At 43.0% G+C, this 21,194-nt stretch overlaps 1 protein-coding gene across 17 annotated transcripts in view; it reads left to right on the forward strand.

Annotated features, from left to right (window-relative positions):
• Positions 1-21,194, forward strand: part of CADPS (calcium dependent secretion activator) — a 205,285-nt gene that overhangs the window by 138,169 nt on the left and 45,922 nt on the right. For 4 of the 17 annotated variants that reach the window (XM_085072407.1, XM_085072408.1, XM_085072411.1 and 1 more), the window contains exons 17-19: positions 11,124-11,230; positions 16,815-16,971; positions 17,961-18,102. In XM_085072407.1, coding sequence (XP_084928533.1) covers positions 11,124-11,230; positions 16,815-16,971; positions 17,961-18,102 — 406 coding nt within the window. Of the gene's footprint in view, positions 1-1,110; positions 1,184-2,040; positions 2,059-11,109; positions 11,240-16,814; positions 16,972-17,960; positions 18,103-21,194 lie in introns of all 17 variants that reach the window. The other 13 variants (XM_085072395.1, XM_085072398.1, XM_085072409.1 and 10 more) reach the window with 8 other exon arrangements.

A 21,194-nucleotide genomic window follows, 5' to 3' on the forward strand; every position in this document is an offset into this window, starting at 1 on the left:
TTGACAAGGATGGAGAAGGACTGAGAATCAAAAACAGCTTTTCTGTTGATGGATGCTTCTACCCAGGGCTGGCTCCCTTAGGTTCTCTGTGTAAATATCACTAACTCGTTGGTAAGATTTGCTCTCTTCTTTCAGATAAATCTATGCAAAAACAAACTTTATGATCTGTAAGTAAAAATGCATTCATTTCCAAAGTAGAACAGTTAGTGTGTACTTTTCCTTTTGTGCCTCAATTCTTCTTGGTTGTGTTAATTATCTACCCTCTCTTTTTGCACTGTGACTTTTAGGTCTGGGAATACTTTGAAGCAACAAACCTATTTTTTTTCCAGCTGCCTTTTCAGAGAAATAGTTCATTCCACACTATCTGCTCTCTTCTGCTTTTCTCCTCCTTTATCTGTGATTGGCCACAGCCACTTTTTGATGCTGTTTCTACAAAAGTGGTTGTAACACCAATTTCCAAGCATGCTGGGATTGTTAATTTGAACAACCCAACATCCGCCAGCTGCATGCATCAGGTTTTCTCTCATGAGCATAGTCCACTATATATTAAAATGCTTCCTTAGAAGAGCAAATGGCAAGTTTAACTTGGTGAGATGCGTTCCTGTGCATCAGACATGGCTTTGAAATCTTTCTTTTGAATGACATTTGAATAGCCACATGTTTAAGGCACTTTTGTCAGAAATGCAGAACCAAATCAGTGGCAGCAGTGCTTGAGGCTATGCTTATGAAGAAATACCTGTGAAAGCCTTAGATACTGAAGGCTGAAATCCTTAGTATCTCGGAGCCTTAAACCAATGAAGTTCTATTTCCCTCTATTCATGATGTTTTGATCATTGTATTCTTGCAAACAGTTCAAAGCAAACCTTTAGAGTCATGGTCACAACCTCTCTTGTGACTCATGGGCATGCTGAATGGTTAATCCAGTAGATCTCAAATTTTAACCCTCTTTTTTTTTAATTTCTTTTTTTTTTTGTTCTTTTTATCCTGTGTGTATCCCAAAATACTCTCTGGCTTTCCTTTTAACCTGATATGACGTTTTCCTCTGACCTATAGCCTGTAACCTCTTACCTCTGACCTAAGCCTCTTGCATGCCCAAATCCTCTTTTATAGGGAAAAAGAGAGAAATGTATGAGCATCCTGTCTTCTGCTTGGCCTCTCAAGTGATGGATTTAACCATTCGTGAGTACCTACCACCCTCCTCTCCATGCTGTCCTCACTCTCTCTGTTCTCATTACCTCAAGAAAGTCCAGATCCAAACCAACTCACTCTCCTTGCTTCAAGTCTTTTAGCATTGGCTTGTCTGTTGCTTCTGTCTGTGAAACCCAGTGTGAGAAGTCCAGTCACTTTCTATCAGCCTAAACCAGGTTAGACAATTAACCCATCTGTTTGTGACAAACTCAGACTGTCTGTAAGTTTTTTCAGTTCTTCTTTATGTCCGTGACCTGAATGCATTTTTACTTTGCTTCTGTGTAACCCCAATTTGTAAAGTGCTTGTCACTGGTACACAATCAAAAGGTAGCAGCTACATCGTGAAGTGAGCTAGAGGTCAGAAAAAGGACACTTGGAAAAAGCCATCCCTTTGCCTGCGTATAAGATCTTTATCCAATCCTGTGTATAAGATCGTATAAGGCTGTCCTTTCTCTGTACATCAGATCTTAATGTCTCCTGTCTGTTAGCTCTCAGCGAAAGGATGCACTTTACTTGCTCTCCTCCTCGATTTTTTTACTTACTCCTTTGCACCGAGCTCTGGAGGGGACACCCCGACCCCGCTGTCACTCGGAGACCCCCTCTGTGTCCTCAGAGCTCTCCCTCTCTGGTTTTCTATTTGTGCAGCGTTTTCTCTCACCTCCGTGAAAGGAGCTTCCTTTGGTAACCCCACGCTCGGGGGGGCGGGGGGCGAGACGGGGCGACTTTTCTTCTTTTCAAATGTCATATATCACGCATAACTGGGGGGCTGTGCGGTCCACTTGCTCATTAATCCTGCATATCTGTTCTTGTTTCTCTCTTTTCTCTCCTTGTTGCTTTCTCTCTTTCATATAGAGAATCAAAAGGACGCAGGTGAACAATTGTATATGCATTATAAATTGTTAGGACTGTTGAGTTATATTTATTTTGTTTTCTATTTTCATAGCTCCTTAAGATATGTACTCCTTCAGGCTGAAAATGGAGATGCATTGATACTTAAGGAGTTAATTTGTGCTGTCTACATAATCTCCTTTTCCTCCTTCCATAGAGTAGAGTGTAGATTAGAAATACCCTGTAGAGATGTAGTGCCTTCTTAGGAGACAGTTGTAGAGGAGAATCTAGTCTTTGTAAAGAGAAAGTTTCTTGTTTTTCAAAAGAACTCCAGCTCATTTTGGGTGAAAAAATGTTGGTGATTTGGCCATTAACTTTCCACACCTAACAAGCACATTTATAAGTAAACTAACGTTCATTTTTGGTTTTCATACCTTCTGTTTTCTGCCCTGATGGAAGGACTGGGTTTTTCTTTATTTCTTTATTTCTATTTATTTGTTAATGTGTAACAAACAATCTGGTGGGACAGAAGTCATGTTTGTCTCTCGTTTATGACCTGTGGTGACATGTAACAAGGCAAAGGCTCAGCTCAAGTGCACATCTCTGCAGAAGGGATGGTGGAGCTCTGCAGCCCCTCTTCTTGTTTCTGTTGTATCCCAGAGTCCTAGTTCAAAAGTCCTTGAAACCTGAACTGTTCATTTCTTTTTGTGAGTAGATTGTTCTGTTTTGTGGGGTGGAAAAAAGGATCAGGTTGGTTTCAGCTCTGTTTGCACAGGGAAATTGCTTTAGACGAGCAGTACAAGAGATTGGACCAGGTTCTGGCTTCCCCAGACGTCCTCAGCTCAAATTTGCCCATAATCTATTGCATCATATTAAAATTAATTGTAAATAGCAATCAATCTTTAGAAAATGGAAAGCAATTTCTCCTTTCAGCTGTGAAAGGTGCAAATAAACAAAAGCAAATAGAACAGTCCCAATTACTATCATTGACTGTAACAATTAGAATGATCACAGGCTGTTGTGCATTAATCACAATAACTGCATGAAGCATCGTGCTTGCTTCAGCAACCTGTCACGTGCCTACAGTTTAGAAATTCAAAAGGACATTCCTATGGCCCAGCTTGTTTAAAAATAACCTGCTTCTTCCCAGTGCTTGGAGCGAGTGAAAGGGCATGGGGAGTTGTGACTCTGCTGCTTTTTGCCCACAAATCTCCCTTTATCTTAAATGAAAAATTTTCAGGCAAGGTCAGCAGGACTCAACTTGAAACCAGTTCCTCAGCTTAAGTGGAGTCAAAAGTGACTGGGGTTTGGCCTGACTTTTTATTTTGCCAGAAGCAAGAATAAAAATAAGATGCTGAAAGCAACTTCTTCTTAAATACACAAATGTTACCCTTTGATTGTCCTTTCTCCTGAGAAGTGTGTAGTCTCTTGCCTTGCATTAAAATATTGGAATAGAACATTAAACAGGAAACTGTGCTAAAAAATTAAAAATTAATTACTTTAATTATTAATCAGACAAAACTACTCACACTCAGATTAATAACTGTAACCTTTTAATAAATGTTCATCTGTTTATTTATGTAAGTCAGGAATACATAATTCCTTTAGAAAGTAATTTCTCCATCTCTTATGCACGGAGATCCCATGAACACATATACCACCTTGCACTGCTGGAGTTGGGTACAGGCAGCTTCAAAGGTGGTGCCAGCCAAGGCAATCAGTTTGACAACTGATTGTGTTTGGTATAAGACTGAGGGATTTGGGTTTTTTCAGTTTTCAGACTGAGTAATTTTCATATTGGAATTTGGGTTTGGTCTCTGTAAGGAGAGGCTTCCTGTGGTGATGCTGAGCTGGTGCACAGAGATGAGCAGTGAAGGAGACAAGGGGACAGACACAGATCTCACCTGGGTGCTTAGTGCCAGGGTGGGGGTGGCAGAGCAGTAGGACATCTTGTGGAAAGTAGCTGGAGAGCAAAAGGACCTACTGAATTCTGATTGCTCTGCTACTCTTGGGCTGTCTAAAAATGTCAGGTTTTTGCTTGTCCAGCAGCTGCTCCACCCCCTGTGCAGGGAGGGAGGCTCCCAAGGCACCGCATCTCACCGTGCTGCACTGCTGGCATGCACTCTCCTCCCTGGATGAGCTGCTGGGGAAGCTTGACCTCACCTGGAAACACAGCCAGTGGCGATGCTGGGTGGGTGTGAAGCTGAAAACCACTCATTGCACGGGTCAGTGCTGCCCATGGCGCAGCGAGGGGCAGCTGCAGTGCCTGTGCAGAGGCACACATCTCCCTGATGCCTGTGTCAGGCTGGGGACCTGGCTGCACCCACAGGAGAGGGACTGAGCACGGCAGCTCGGGCTGCGTCAGCCCCGGCTGGCAGCAGCCCTGGAGCATCTTGCTCGTACGCTCGCCCAGCAGGCGTGGAAGGCATCCTCCGCCGAGGCAGCGGGTGCAGGAGAGCTTGGTTTTAGACTAGAGCAATACAGCAGGTTGTTAAGAAGCAGTGGCATTTTCCAAGGCACTCATACTGGCCCTTGTCACAGTCCCATGCTCACTTTACGTCACTTGCCTTCCCTATTTCTGGATCTCAGCCTGGGAAGCTCTGTGCACATATCCGTAACCCTCGGCTGAGGAGCTGAGTTGCCTGTCAATTAACCAGGTCCGAGGCAGGGAGAGGTCCTGTGTGATTTGTCAGCCCAACCCCTGCTGGGCAATCACTCCAGCATTTGTGATCAACCACAAAGCTTAAAAAGAAAAGAAAATTGCATTTTTTTAGTAAATACAAATACAAAATATATGAAAACATCCATCTTTGTATGCAGGAGTGGAGGCTGAAGTCATTAATAAATCCTACACTTTCAGTCAGACATGACTATAACCTGTATCCCTGTGCTGCTGAAATGCTGCTTTATTTGTTTCATTCCTTGAAGCGGCACTCAGTTGTGTTTAACAAAGAATCGTTATGCAGCTTTCAAGATTTCCTCTTGCCCTTTCAAAGGCAGTGTCTAAAGCAGTACAAAGTTATTGCAAGAGCTTCAGAAATCTGAAGATCTGCACTCTGACAGTATCTTCCTACAGGTCTCTCACCAGCTGCAGAGCAACTCGCTGCCTGAGGCAGGAGACACAATTAAGATATGCACAAATTCTTCACTAGGCTCAATAATCATCAGAATATCAGGAGAGCAGTTCTCTTTTAAGTATGTTGAGGTTTTGAGGTGAATTGGGGGCTCTGAGTTGAAAAAAAAAATTCTATTTTTTTTTCTTTCGTTCAAGATAACACATCTTATTTTGAAAGAAGAAATATCATCACTGAAATCCCTTTCAGATACACGCAAATTAATTTCATGAGTATAGTAAAAGGCTGCTCTGCCTTGTCCTCAGGCTAAGTCTATTATTCTTTATAGCTGTCTTGAGAACAGCAGCTTTTCGTATTGTTTTGATGATTGGCTCACAAATGAATGCACACATAACACTTGGATACTAAAGCCTTTGGCCAGGCTCATATATTTTTAATTATTATGAGGAAATCATTGAATCAGTGGCTACGCTTTTGAAAAATATGAAAAGCCGATAGTATTCTCCTCCTATTGCGAGTATAATTTTTAATGTTGCTGATGTCTTAGTAACCTGTGTAGCAGAAATCATGGTGCTAGGGAGAAATACGTAGTTTGAAAATCTTCCAGTCTGTAAAGAGTCACACACAAGGAATTGTGTGCACTATCTATACACAAAGTACACAGATTAATGTACCTGTTATTGCATGCTGAAGATCATTGCAAGCACAAACCCAGAATTTTCCAAGTAATTTGAGCTTCTGCAAGGATTTTATGTGCCAGTATCATGCAGAAGCATAAAAACCTTTAGAAGAAGTTTGTCCAGGAAAGCACTTTGTCAGACAGCAAGAAGCTGCTCCTGGCTCTGATTCCAGTGATGAAGGTGTTTAAATCCTACCCATCTGACACACATGAGCAGCAAGTACAAGATCATTCCTGATACTAAACTGGCTGTAGCAAAGGATTAGAGAGGAAAAGGACAGGGAAAAAAGAAAAGCCAAAGCAAAACAAAACCTACCACATGCAGCAGCTGATCTCTAGCATGTGCCATAAAACCTGCCCAGCCTCACACATCTCCCTCGCTCCAAGCAGGAGCTGAGCCACCCCTGAAAGGGAGCTCGGGTGTCATCTCCAAGACCTGGACTCAGAGAAGCACATAAACTCTAGTGCCTCATAGGGCATGACTGTTGCAACCCCGTTTTCATTTAAATTTACAGAGGAAATTAAACCGTTTCCTTAGGCAGACCTTAGTCTTTTAAATAGACAACAAAGAAAAGCATAGGTTGGGCTCACGGGGTGTTCAGAGTCCCCAGGAACAGAGAGAACTCTTCTGTTCCTTCAGCTCCAGGTGGTTTTGCAGCCATCATGCAAGAGCCTCGAATTTGGGTCTGGAAAACTGAAATGTGCGAAAGAGCTGAATATTTGCGCAGATTGGGCCAGATCAGAATTATATCAAGAGTTTGCTGCTTAGCCTGCTCCAATGCCTTGGGGGAGCTTGTTTCCAAGAGCGGGTGGTGGTGGGGGGATGCCAGGAGCAGGGTAAGGTGCTGGAGGGGTCTCTCACAGGCCCCCCAGAGAAGTGAGAGCCACCCCGGGGCACTGTGCTGACAACTGCACAGCGGGAGCCTCCTCCAAGCTGTTCTGTACGCGCTGCACTAGCGACTCGTGAAGATGCTGCTGCGTCTCTTGCCTTTTCCTCCTCCTCCTCCTTCTCTGGTAATGACTTTTTCCTAGGACAGGAAACACTTGAACTAGTCAGGCCTGTTCAACACTCTGGAGTCTGGATGTCTGTGAAGTCTGAGATCTATTTTTGGGTGGGTAGCTGTTAGAGATGCAGGGGCTGGACTCAGATTTAAGGATGCTTGAGGGCTGCAGTGCTGAGGTGTGCAGTGGGATGCAACTCAGATTTGTTTTCACCCTGGCTTTGGCACTCTTAGGAAGAGCTCTGTGCCTTTGACACCCCCAACTTTGCCACCCAACAGATTCGCCTGGGTGGCGAGGGGTTCCCACCCTGTGGTTGTCAGATGTGGGTGGGAGGAGATGTGCAATTCCCTCTCCCCACCATCCCTTCCCATCCAGAGACCTTGGCACAGACTGCTCTCCTTAGTTATGGGCAGTAAAATATTCTTCCCACATCTACATGTCAAGCTCAGGAGCCATCAGTGAGTAGCCAAATTGAATTCTTGCTTATGTTTTAAAGTAGAGTGAAAGTCATTAGGCCAATGCCCAAAAAGCAGTTATTTTTGTCACTTCAGGCTGAGAGGTTTGTTTCTGGGGACAAAGTCCCCCTTGGTAAACATTGAGCAAAGATCAGGATTACTCCAGAGATGAATGAATAGATTTGCTTTTCCTGTTGTAAGAAAACAGGGAAGAGAAAAAAAAGCCAGTAGCTTGAATCTGAGAGTCTGAATTAATCATTACACAGCTTAAAAGATTAAAAATGTGTGCACGTGTGCACTGTGTGTGTGTTTATGTATGTATGTATATCTATCCCTGTGTATGGAGAGGGGCACCAACCTAACTCACGCTCCTTAATGGTTTACTTGAATATTCTTTATTATACTTTGATAAGTGTTATAGTTCTGTGAGAAATAAAAGCAATCAGAAATCTCCTTTGCACAAGCCAACTGATTTTTTTCCCCCCGCTGGAAAATGCAAGCAAAATGGCAAGGACTTTTGGCAATAGAATGTCCAGATAAATATGCCAGATTCCTTGCAAATGACATGATTAAAAATAGTCACAATGCTGCTAAAAACTGTTATTAAAAGGAATAGAAACTATTGTGTTAATATATTCACAGTATAAAATTTATTCTCTGGGTGTATGTAAAAGGAAAGGCTATTTTCTTTGAATTTTTCCTATGCTGATATTGTAAACTATATGACAGATGGGTCAAGTCCTGATTGCAGTATTCTAACATTTGGAATAGCAAGTAACATATTTGATAGAGCTGGCAAGTTTTTATATATGATTCAACCCAGAATATAAAAGCCACTAGAATTCCAAGTTGAAAATAATTAAATGAGCTGGAAACGATCAGGAACCACACATTTTTAAGTGACAGATTTTTTTACATGTTTAAATTGCACAAGAATATTTTATAGCTCCCTTTAACCAACAGTGACGTTTAATTCTAAAATGTGTAATTGATATTTGCAAAGCAATTAATTCCTGTGGCTCATTATTCCACTGCTAAACATACCTAAGCATTGGGGCGCTGACTTCAAGTCATCTTTTTTAGTTCACCTTTTCTGAATTTGAGAGTTTTAACTGAATTAACCTGTCTTAGTCTCCTCATGTGACTGCACAAAGTGCAGTTTCATGCTTGTGTTGAATCTTTAGCTTTCTGATTGCACGGTACCGTAGGATGTTCGAATCTGCTGACTCTTAGAATACGTGTTGTCAAATGGTGTCATTACCGTTTAATACCTCAAATACCAGTAAGAAAAAGCCCAGCAGCTTATTCCATTTGTATTTGATCATTTCTGCTTATGTTCCTTTCGAAGTTTCCATCTTTTTGTCACTGTTTATGAAGTCATTTGTCTCTTTACTTTTGGCGTCTCTCTCCGTCATGCACAAGCAGCCCGTCCGCCCAAGCCTAAGCCGCCGGCTGGGCCACCATCATCTCCTCAAACGCAGACTAACATGATAGATCATATGCTCAAAGGCATGGCCAAACAGCCGCCAAGTACTGTAATAGTCTTCCTTTCTTTTATTCAGTGGTTTTCTAGTCTAGCAGCCGCTTGTGTAGCTGTAGAAAGCTAGTCCTCATGTGCAGCTTTATACAAAACACCTAGCGCGACGTGGTAGGTTTTAGAGATTTAGAGGTAGCATTTATTTCAAAATGTCCACATTTTTTTGTCTAGCAATGTCTGACATATGCAACATTTTCAAATATCAACGTCAGCACAAAATAACATTGTTGTTGCATAACATTTTGCATGGAAACTATAAATATGTATGAGCTTTACATGATGTTGGATGAAATGTTTGATAAGTATATCGTATACGTTTCATGTAACTGTCAGTGCTCCAGCTATCTTAGCAGAATATTCTGATGTATAGTAACTTAACCAGGGAAATATTTAAAATAAGAAGGAAAAAAATTAAGATTGACATCTGCTGGCTGCCAAAGTTGTATAAGCATCAATATTTTCTTTAAAGACAGCATCTTTGAGCAGTTGTTCTTATTAACACTTTTGTCTTTTAGTTATATTTGAGAGCAGATCAATGTTGCAAATGAGAATGGGCCTGATGCTGCTCTGATCAATGGAAAAGCTTCCCCTTAGCTTCAGAGGTGCAGAAACAACCAGATCTTACTGAAGAACCTGTCTTTGGGCTCCTTTTGCAAAAGGAAGCGCTTTCTACTTCTTGTAGCCATTGAGGTGCTGGATAGAATAGGACAAAGACTGAGGAGGTAACCAGGAGCTCTCCAATTTCAGTATTTGCCCAATAAATTATATTAAGGGGAACCTTGATATTTTTTTTTTGTTTCCAGTGGTACAAGTAACAGCAGGAAAACTGGAGAAGAAACACCCAAGGCCTTCATCTGTGCCATAAATCAGTAAAACTGTAGAGTTCATTTGCATGGGACTTTACCATCCCTCAGCCAAGCTGAGCCCCTACAGTGCCAGACTCCAACTTGCCAAGCCTCTCCAAAAACTAGACACATTTGGGACTGCCCAAATGTGACTGTCCTGAACCATATGGCTTTCCTTTTCATGTGAAATGTGTTACCTGTAAACAGGTATTCAGGGAAAACTAGGGGCGGGAAAGATTTTGAGAATAAAGTCCTAGAAGCTTCCTGAGCCTTCAGCAAGGCAGCGATTTCTCCCTGGGTGACCCAGTCAAGCAGAACAGGCCACCTTGTGCAGCCACAAGTTTCTGTAGCCACCAGTAAAAAAGACCTAAACATTAGGAAAAAAAGAGAATGTGTGGAAGGCTGGAGGGAGATGCCCAATCAGCCCCTGGCCTGTTGGCATGTGGATACCAAGGCAGCAGGTCTCACACTCCATTCCTGCTCCAGGCAACCATGACAGGGAAATTTTGCACACCCCGGGGCAGTGAGCTGCAGGTTTGATACCTGTGCGTGCAGAGGAATGAACTGGCTGTGTTGTGCAATGCACTTCTTTGCTCTCGCTACTCTAGAGAGCTGGGAGTGGGACCTGGGTGAGAACCAGAGGGACATGTCTGTGGTCAGCTCTGCAGAGGCTGTTGTTCAAAGAAAATGTGACTCTTTTCTTTTCCTCTAGGTCATTTCTAGTGAAATGCTCTAAATGTCCTGTATTGTTAGCACCTCATATTTTTAATGTGTTATTAATAATATAAATTACCTGGAAGAATATGATTTAATTATTTTTTAGAGTTTTCAGAAAACACTGCAAAATAACATAGCTAAATACCAAGCTCCAGGATTTAAACTCTTTGGTTTGTTTTGCGGGGTTTTTGTTGTAAAGTTGCATCTCTTTTCCCATATAAATCTTACCTATGAGCGTGGGATTTACCACTTTCCACTCCCTCCAGCATGCATAACTCCTGACCCTAGTGGAGTTAAATCCTGGAGCAAGGCAGACCTGCGAGCTTTGCTTTTAGTAGCAGGTGACATTTAAATTGCTCGAGTCTGACAATTTATTACAAGTGCAGACAGATTTGTTTGAATTGATCTTCTTAAAAGAATTTTAAAATAATATAGACATGATTCCTATAATAGCATCATCTACGTCGAAGGATACATATTGTTCATACATTAGTGGCCAGATGCTGTCTTTAGGGAATGTGATGTTCTTATTTGAGCTAATAAAGTGCTACCATAAAGCAAAACAACTCTGTCAGTATTGTGAAATTTGGAGCTGGAGCACTGTATTTTCATAGTATAATAACGAATGTGGCTTTCTGGTTTGCTCAGTACTAATTATATAAGCATTTAACATATGCATGAAAAGATCTTTAAAGCTGTAGAATATTATGGGATTTTTTTTTTTAACCTCTAAAATAACTTACTGTACGTCTAGCTTTTCACCCTGCCTCCCTTTTAACTTGAGTTCTTGTACTACAGAGAATGTAGGCCGGTTAGTCACACCAGCTAAAAAGTTAGAAGATACAATACGTCTGGCAGAGTTGGTAATTGAAGTCCTACAGCAAAACGAAGAGCACCATGCAGAGGTGAGCAGCGTCCCCGGCGAGGTTGTGTCCCCCAGGTTTTCCACAGGATCCGGTGGGAGCTTTGTGTTTTTGTGTGATGTCTTCCCAGCTGGTGCTGGGTTATCTTCTGTAGGAGTCAAAAGTGTTGGTAAATAGTGACACTCAAGTATGATGAAGGCTTCAGGAGGAATGTGTTTTCAGAGGGGAGGGAGGGCTGAAGGAGGGATTGATTGAGTTGTGCTCTCCTCGATGTCAGTCTGCAGCCTTTCCGACAGCGCCAGCAGGAGCCGAATCTGGCCAAAATATTCACCACCAACTACATGCAAGAGCAAGTCTGTCCACTTTCCAGAAAGGTTGTATTTCCAAATCATGACCTGTTTGTGTGCCTCCAACCAGCATGAGCGGCGTCCCTGCCGCAGCTACCACTCCTGCTGTCAGGAGGGGAACAAGGAAAACCACCACAAAACAGAACAATTCTCCTTTCTGCCCCTTTCTGAGTGTTCAGGTTGTTTCCAGGGGTTTTCCTGGGCCCCTCCAGTATGTGATTAGCTCACCTGGTTTCCTGTTGGCCTCTTCTGCCATGGCTTATTGGGAATACCTCAATTACTAGTCACAGAGGTTAGGATGAACTCACTGTTCCCTGTTACTCATTGTTTGGGTTGTCTAAGGCCTCATACAACCACTCTTAACTCGTCAAAGTACTTTAACAGAAAGATTCATGTTTTAAAACCACTGAAACCATGTCATAGTCAAAGATGGACCAGAAAATTGTGAGGCTTGATCCTGGAAACACTTGATCCCACAGGCAGCTGGCATGACTGGCTGTAGTCCTGCTCTCAGCACATCAGGACATTTCTGCCCAAGCATTTGATGTTGCCTACCATGTAAGTATTTGCAGGATTGAGCCCTGAGTTCTCTGTAAATCTGGTGCTCTTGAATGCATATTGAGAAGTTAATAATTTTAAAATTCAGAGTGAACAGTTACTGTTTATGACTGTAGGTATTGTAGCACTCATTCACTATTTTCTCTTTTCCTTCCCATTGATATATATATATATATATACTCACAATATTTTGCATTAAGAGCATTTGATAAATAATTTCACGATCACCTAAAAATCATTCCGGTGTGTATTAAATTTGCAGTACAGTTTTACTTATTGATAATACACAGCAATCCGCAAAACCCAACTAATGCCTGATTGCATATTTAAATTTCCTCCCTGTTTTTCTACTGTTCATTCAATCTTGGATGATCCTGGCAGGGGAAAGAGGTATGTGACTAAACCGAATGACACGAGTCACTCCTGTCATATTCCGTGCATGCCCTCTCAGTGCCATGTTTCCTACTGGGATTTTACCCTGGTTGCCCTCGCTTCCGTAACTTTGACCGAGGAATGTAACAGCAACTTTGGGTCGGCTGCTTGCAGAGCTGGTAGCCTGACACAGGAGGGTAAATGTGGCATAGCAGTCCGGTCCATGCATGCAGCAATGGGTATATTTTACGAGCGCTGCAGTTACATCCCAACACAACCCTACCTGCCTGGACTCGCTCCTCAGCCTGTTGTTACTGTCGTTTGCATTCACCCGACCTCTAGTACACTGTGGTGGAGATGGACTAAGTACTACACGAGTGCCTAGAATGGTAGTGGGCTTCCTCTGGTTTTGTCTGTATGTGCCTTGTACTGGATATACAGTATTTATATGTAGAGAGAGAATATATGGGGTGAAGAGTGAAATAAACCTCCTTTCTAATGGAGCAAGGGGTGCTTGAGAGCCCTGTGCTTGTGCACAAACTCTTTTATTCCACTCTTCACCAGCGCAGGCTGGATGTACAACCAGCTGGGAAGGAGCTGTTTTTTTAAAACACAGGTTATTTTGAAAAGAGGAAGCAGTTGCAGGACCGGTCACAGTCAGCCAGCCACGCTGCTGAGATCCTCACCAGGAGGAAGGCTCAGAACTGTTCTCCAGCATCTTTTGTGTCACAAGGTTTTGATTAGAGACAGAAGGTTAATGCCAACACAGATAGGAGGCATCCTGGTCCCTGTTGTGAATGGTGACCTGGAAGGGTGAAATCCATCTCTCTCCAGAAGCCCGGCACACTGTTGGTGTGTTATCAAATCCCTGTCCTGAGGGTGGCTGTGGCATTTCAGCAGTGCACAGGCAGTGGGCCAGCTCTCTGCGCACTTTGAATTGCACCCAAGGAAGAGAGAGAAGAGGCTGGGTGGTTTATCACTGACTTTTATTATGCGTTGTAGCTGCATTATGCTGTCACAGTGCAATGAGAATTGCTGAGGTATTGCCTTTTTTTTTTTGTTTCCCCAAATAATTCCAGGTGACTTTTATTGAGATGTTGTCAATCACCTGGAAAATGCTTGACCTGCAAGGTGTGATTCTTTGGCCTCCTTTGGTTATTCAGCGGAAAATTAAACTGCACTGCTTCCGAAGAAATGCCTTATTTTACTGAAAAACAATAGTTTTTGCAATTAACATGCCCCCTTTCTCCCCATGTGGACATCCAGGCAGAGTCCCTAAAGAGAATGTAGAAAATAATACTCCGAGCATGTTGAAAAACCATCACAAGAGGAGTACTGTGTCTAGTCAGTTGGGTTTGTCTTGCCCATTAGAAGGAAGCAACCCAGCACAGGCAGAAACAGCAGAATCTGTGTGCCTACGTCTGGAATCTGGGAGCAGGAGGTCTCTGTCGTTGTGTCATCTCTCTCATCAGATGTCTCCTAGCTTCCTTTCCTTTCCTCTGGATGACTGATGACAAATGCCAGAGACAATGCCATTAACCTATTTTTAAACTTGTGTTTTCTCTCTCTATGTATACATATGTGTATATGTATATATGTATCTTAACTCCTTGAGATCATACATATATACATGTGTATCCATGTGTAAAATATACAATAATAGGTGTGTTTGGCTAGAAAGCACACTTTTTTTTTTCTCCTTTACATTATTATTTAAGCAAAGCAGGTAAGTAGATGGTAAATAAATGAAATATTACCATCTTGAAAGAGGTTTTTTAAGTATGGTCTTACCAATCTTGCTTACCAAAATCGGGGAGGAGGTTGAGGATCCTGACATAAGTAAGAGAATTATGGAGCTAAAATTTGACTTTTCCAGCAAAAGGGAAACTGTTACTGGTTTGGGCTTTTTTTTTTTCCACCAATGATCACATGCTTTTCTTTTTTTAAAATAGCTCTTTTTTTCCCCTTTTCATGGAAGCAGGTTTTTATTGCAGGACTCTGAAGTGTTTGTGTTGGGATTTGTCACAGAAGACATTCTTTGCCCTCCCCTCCTTTCCCTCCCCCCAAAATGTCAGTCCTTCATAGCAATCTCTCTGTTCCCACAGACCTGTGGGCAGTGTCTGGTGGGTGCCAGGGTGGCACTTGGCAGGCAGAGGCACAGCCAGAGAAACCACGTCAGAGCAATGACAGCCCCAGCACCCTCCCTGAAAACTCCCTGAAAATCACAGCCAGGCACTGCTAGCTCCAGAGGACCTTGCACAGCCCCAGTGCTCAGCAGCACTCCTGTCCCAGCCACGCTTTGGGAGCAGCTCAGAGCAGGCACTGGGAGCTCACCTCTGCCTTGATGGTTTTGGTTCCTCTGGTCTCCCAGCAGTTTGATGCCTCCCAGAGTGGAGCTCACAGCCCTGTGCCTGGCTGGACACCAGCACCAAGTGTGGAGAAGAGCTGAAGAGCATTGCCCCACGTCTCAGCCCCACAGGCTCTCTCGCCTCAGTTTTGGCTTTCCCAGAGTGACAACTCTGCAGATGCCCAGGGCAACTGTCCCCAGTGCCACTGAACCCCTGAGCATCCCCTGCAGGAGCTGCTGCAGCAGAGCTGGGCAGCTTCCTCCATGGGCCTGGAGCTGAGCACAGTTTGCAGACAAAGGACTCTGCTGTAACCACCTTGTCCCCATGCCATGACCACTGGGACACTCACCTGCTGGTGTTGCCGCTTTAGGCACAGGCAGACACTGATGCTGTGCCTTTGTGGCACAGCCCACCTCGTCCACATATTCAGCCCCATGACAGGGCAGGCAAAAAACTAAGATCAGTTTGGTAGTCGTGTGGTTATTTTCGTTATTTTACATTTTGGATGTGCTCTGGGAGCAGAATGCCAAGTGCAATGCCCAGTCTATCTATGCCTTCACATCAATTTTATATCAGCTCATGGAATAATAGCAGGGCAGTACCAGTCTGCTTTACATTTTGAAGGAATGAAGGAGTAGGAATAGTTCCAAAGACTCCCAGCCAGTATGACTGGCAGCTGAGAATTTGGGCCAAAACAGGAAAAATGAAAGGGGTCCATGGCAGTAGCCTGTTTTGGGGGTGCTGTTCCCTCTCCATGACCAAGTGAACCAGCAGCTGGAGTTGTGCTGTGCACATCACTGCAGTTCTTCACCAGTGACTCAAAACGGAACCCTGAGAGAGTGAAAGCCCATTCTGCTTATTCATGCCTGTTAAAACCTGCAAAAAATGCCCCTCCCTGACTGGCAATTCCTCTTCAAACTGATTCCTCCATCCCCAGTCTCTTCCGTTTCATCTCCGCTCTCGTGCCTATGCTAGAGGTTTCTTTTTCTCAAAAATGCTGCAAAGCTCTTCCTTAGCTCCTTTCAGCCACTGAGTAACTTCCTATCACTTCAAAAAGACCGCACATGGTCCTTTGGGCAGCTCTTCTCATATTGCATGCTCCCAGCCAGAAGTGACTCCTGAACACGCATGCATGCGTTCGCAGCATTCACATCTGAGCCATGTATGATGTGAATGTCACCTCAGAGAGCCCGCTCAGCCAATTTTAAGGACCCATGTGCATGAGAATGAGTTACCTCACTGATATTTTTTGGTTTTCAAGTTTAGACATATTTTTTTCTTGCCTCTGTGAAAATATAGGCTTGCTGTAGATTTTTTTTTTTTTTTTTGACCTTGGCATGTGGATAGTAGAGCTTTGTAATGGGTTCTTAATCAGTAGCATCATGAAGGTGGTAGTGTGTTAGCTAACCATGTAAAATGAACAGTGCTGTAATAATTCTTACTGGTGATGTTTGAAATATCTTTAAAGCAGAGTGTGAGTGATTTAGGACGGATTTAATGTCTCAGGCTTCTGGTTTTTCAAGATGAATGGAAGTAGCGAATCCAAGTAAAATTTAAGCTGTTGAAAAACACATCAGAAAACCCACGAGCATAGTGAAGAAACTCCCAAATTTCTATACTTTAGAAATAAGAATTAGTTGATTTTTCTCCTGATGATTAGCAGCATTAAAGATGAATGAAGTCATTTATTGTAAATTGAACAGATGAAACCTTCTCTGCCACGTTACACTGCATGCCTTTATGGTGGAGCTCTGAACAGATTCTCCACAAGAAACCTTTGCGTTAGAACAGCAGTGCCTAATTCTGTGATTAGCACTGCCCATGCAGGCTAGCACTCCAAAGCACTGTTCTCTTTACAATAAAGGTAGTTTCCATGGGATGCTTCTTTTCTTTTCTTTTTTTTTTTTTTTTTTCCCTTGAGATATGTGGCCTAACATCTTTCCCCTGTGCTTTATTACAACTAATACACTTCTTTGTTATCTTTTTCTACCAACTCTGAAGGCCTTTGCTTGGTGGTCAGACCTCATGGTTGAGCACGCGGAGACCTTCCTGTCCCTGTTTGCAGTGGATATGGATGCAGCGTTAGAGGTGCAGCCCCCAGACACCTGGGACAGCTTCCCGCTCTTCCAGCTCATAAATGATTCCCTCCGTAGTGACTGTATGTATTGTATTTTGATCATTTCCTTTTCAGTGGGCAGCTCAGGTTACTGATAATGCTTTCAGCCTCTCCTCACTGCGCAGAGAACTGAGATGGGTAGTGGTTTGCAGATTTACACGCTCTTTTAGCATCAGCTTGATTTTGCTCCATTGCCACTAGAAAAAAGCACACCCCTTAAATCACCTCAGTCAGAGGTGGGAAGTTGAACTTTTATTTTGCTTCATCTTCTCAAGTCTCTTGGTAATGGCTGCCTGATAAGCAGGGAATTAGGTACTCTATCTCCTTGTCATTAAATGTGTGTATCGTTTTATGTGTGTGTACTGCATTTATTTAGCATGGAGTAAAACAGTCCCTGCTTTAAGATTTTAATGAAGGGAAGAAAATAATAAAGTAAATGGAAGCAGGAGTAGTTCAGAATGACAGTGCTTTGTGAAATAAGACTATTCTCCGAAGCACTTTGGCCCATGCTTTCAAAACACATGTGAGGATTTGGCATTTTCCTGGGTAGTCTGAGCCCTCCCTGGGGAGCTGGTGGCAAAATTGGCATTGCCTTAGCTAGGTCCCAGACCAGGGCCCCAGTTGGCTTTCTAAGACCACATGAAAAAAGCCAGGGATTCATCCTCAGAAAGTAAGTTCCAGCATCATGGTAGTGAGCAATCAAAGAAGAAATTATTCTCCCACCTGCTAAAGCCATAATGTTTGCCATGCTGTATTTCTTTCACCTGTTTTATTCACAGGAAGTGATAATGTATTTGTAAGTTCGACATTAGTGGAAAAGAAGGTTCATTGTCTGTTTATTTGTTTGGAGTAAGAAGTCATTCCTGCTGTCTGTGTTGTGAACACTGGTGCCTGATGCCAGCTCCTGTTATGTTCTTGAAGTTTTCCTGTTCACTGACAAATTCGTTGTGTGATGAAGTGCCACGCTGTGGTTTGTTACAGAGGTTGTAGTAACCGTAGTGTCTTACTATACTTTTATTTATCTATTCTAGATAATTTGTGCAATGGAAAATTCCACAAACACCTCCAAGACCTGTTTGCTCCACTTGTTGTTAGATATGTCGATCTGATGGAGTCCTCAATTGCACAGTCAATTCACAGGGGCTTTGAGCGGGAGTCATGGGAGCCAGTAAAGTAAGGAAACCTCCTTTGATACAATCGGAATTTGGGTGCAAATGGATGGAGATTCATATAGAGATGAAAACGTTAGACTGGACATGCAGAAAGTGCTTTAAGTTTTCTAGTTTAATGCTAAAAATAGGAGGCCTGATCTCTTCAGGGTTTTCAGGTTAATGAGGGAAATGGTATTGGCTTTTTGAAATGCATTGCTGCCTCCGTTTGAACCGTGTGCCTTTGGACAGGGAAGCATGAAAATGGGAAAACCTTCTTAACTGCCTTGGCTTTTTGGAACCCATTCTAAAAGGCCTTTTCTAATGCTGCTTTTGAACTCACATAGCTCCTTTTCAGAACAAAAAAATCTCGCTTCACTGTGTTCAGTTCCAGCCCTATAACCCCTGTGAGTCATTGCTGTACTTAGTCTTCCCAATACTCATTTTTTCCACCCACCCTGTGGGGGGATAGTGCAGTGTGTGCCTCTGGCATCAGCCCCACGGCTGGTGGCTGCACATGTCCCCATGTCCAGGGCAGCTCTGCCAGTCCCAGCTCCCTTGCTTCTAGGATTAGACGTGCAGAAAACAAAGTGAAACACGGGCAAGATGATGCAAGCATAATCATTTCTTACATTTGGAAAGCTAGGAGTTCACCAGGAAGAAACTGGGAGCCTGAGAAAAACCCAAATTGAACTCAAGAGCTGGTGAATGATAAAAATGTAACGTGCTTTGGATTACTGTTGTTATTTCACAGGTTTTGAAGCATTGCTGAACCCTGTCGTGCTTGCTCTGTAAAGCCAAGTCAGATCCTACGAAGGGAAATAACTGAATTTTCCTTCTAATAAAGATATTAAAAGAGAAAGATCGACCCTTTGCAAGCAACATGAGTCTGGCAGTGCTTCAGACCTGGACCAGGCAGTGCTTTAGACCAGGTCTTCAGAACTGGGACCAGGTGACCTCTGGAGAGACTCTTTTCCTTGCTTTTTTTGTCGTTCCCTAGGCAAAGTGAAATGGCACTGCACTCTCAGAGGTTGCTGTATAAAAGAACGTGTGGTCTTTCAGGGCTTTTCACACCAAATATGTTCCGTTTACAAGGAAAAGAGATTTTGTTCAGCAGCCAGCCTCCCATATGCAACCTGGAGTCTGAGTACCCAGGTTTTTTCCTTTCTTTCTTGTGCATCCTCAGCATCCGTAAGGATTCTGCCTGCCAAATCTCAGGCTTTTTCTTGACACCTGATCATCCCCTCTGTTTTGAGTGGGGTTAAGTGGCTGGCATTCAGGAGCCTCTCTCACTTTCCATTTGCTGTCTTTGGTCTGCAGGCTAACAGGATTAAAAATCCTAAAAAATCTTGTTTCAAATAAGCAGATGTGACCCAGAAAACATACAAGAAATAGATCTTTCGAGTAGGAGAATGCCATTTTTACAGCCACTCCTTCAAGCAGAATTGCACTTCGAAGTTAGCATTAACTTCAGTTTCAGAGCTCTGCTTTAGTAATGAATATGTTTGTATTTCCTTGTCTGTTATGAAACAGAGGCTGTTAACTCTGTGTACCTGTCCACCTGGGTCAAGCACTCAATAAGCAATTCATGCTGCTTTTTTTTCTTTTATCAGAAGCTGTCATCTTTTTGCTTTTTTATGACTTTAGGGGTTTAACATAGATGTCCATGAGTACTTAAATGTGCTACTTGCCTGTCAAAATGCTTTGTCCCTGGGTATGCCAGCATCTATCATTTCCAAGTTATCTCTGATAGTTATAAAAGATCTTTTCTTAGTTCTCCTGTGTTGGTTATTCCCTTCTGGAGTTCCAGTTACAGCATGCTTTGAGCATTGCATCTCCAAGCAAAAGCCCAGGATGGACTCTTTCTCTTACAGACTTGGGTATTTAAAAGATTTCTTCCAGCAGGAAAGTGGGTGCTTTCCACAAGAAGCTTCTGTCCATCTGGTGAAAAGATGCACCATGGGTTTTTTTTCACTAGTTGATATTTTGTTCTTGTGTCTCGCACACAAAAGTGTCAGTTGCAAACGCTGGCTCAATGTGATGTGACCTGGTGAAGGGAGGCACCAGCGAGTGCCAGAGGGTGGCACATACAGTGCAAGGGAGAAGGAGTGTCATTCCTAGGATCTTATGACATTTTTGATGTGCTGTTCAGAACTAAATGTTAAGGCATCTTCATCTTTTGCCTCCTGGGCAGGCCACCTGCTCCTTTTTGTCTGATCGACAGGGAACTTGCAGAGAAACTCAGGTTAGAGACTTATTTTGTTTGATTTGCCCCCTGTATCTACCCTCTTTCACCCCACATGTCCAGACTGCCGCACAGTTGAATTTTTGGCCATGGATTCTCAAATAGTTTGGACCACCCAATTCCCAAACAAACAATGACCTTCTATTGCTACCTCTTCCAGCAGAGCTTTTTTGGAAATCAGGAATGCTGCAGAATGTTCTTCCACAGTTTTTCCACACTAGGAAAAGATCTTTCCTCTGCTTTGGAAATAGACCTTCAAGTTGGCCAGCAAAGGCAGATCATCATAGCTGACCATTCCACCAAGCTTGTTGTTGCCCTGGATCTCTACAGTGCATTGTGAGAAGTAAATCTCATTATTTCCTGTTAACCAAGAAATTATTCCACAACACAGAGTCTTTTGAAAGGGTTTCTCTGTACTCGTGCTTGCAGTCAAGGCTGAAATATGTAGCCCTCTATAACCTGACCAGATGGCAGTTTGCAAGCATGTATTTCTTCTATTTTCATTGCCGAATACTCTGCACCTTATGCTCCGAGGAGTTAGGTACAAAAATCACAAACAGTGAGAGAGATACTGTTAAGTATTGAAAAAATGGGGGGAAAAAGCATGGATGTAATGTGCTCATGAGGGCTCTGTAATCTGCCTCTGCAGAGCTGCTGAATTTGCAGGGGGTCCGTGCCCTATAGCTAGAGCAGCTGGTGCGCTCGTATGAATCCACGCAGAGAAATGTGGAACACTTGTCCTTCGCACAGTCATCCAAGTATGCAGGATACAGAGTAGGTCTGTTCTCTGGTGAGTTGAGAGGTCTTGGAAAAGTAGGGTTTGCAATGGGTTTTTTTCATGCTAGCTTCTCGGAGAGCGCTGATTTATCTCG

This window comes from Lichenostomus cassidix, chromosome 12 (assembly GCF_008360975.1).
Source record: "Lichenostomus cassidix isolate B80296 chromosome 12, HeHo_3.0, whole genome shotgun sequence".
Taxonomy (NCBI): Eukaryota; Metazoa; Chordata; class Aves; order Passeriformes; family Meliphagidae; genus Lichenostomus; species Lichenostomus cassidix.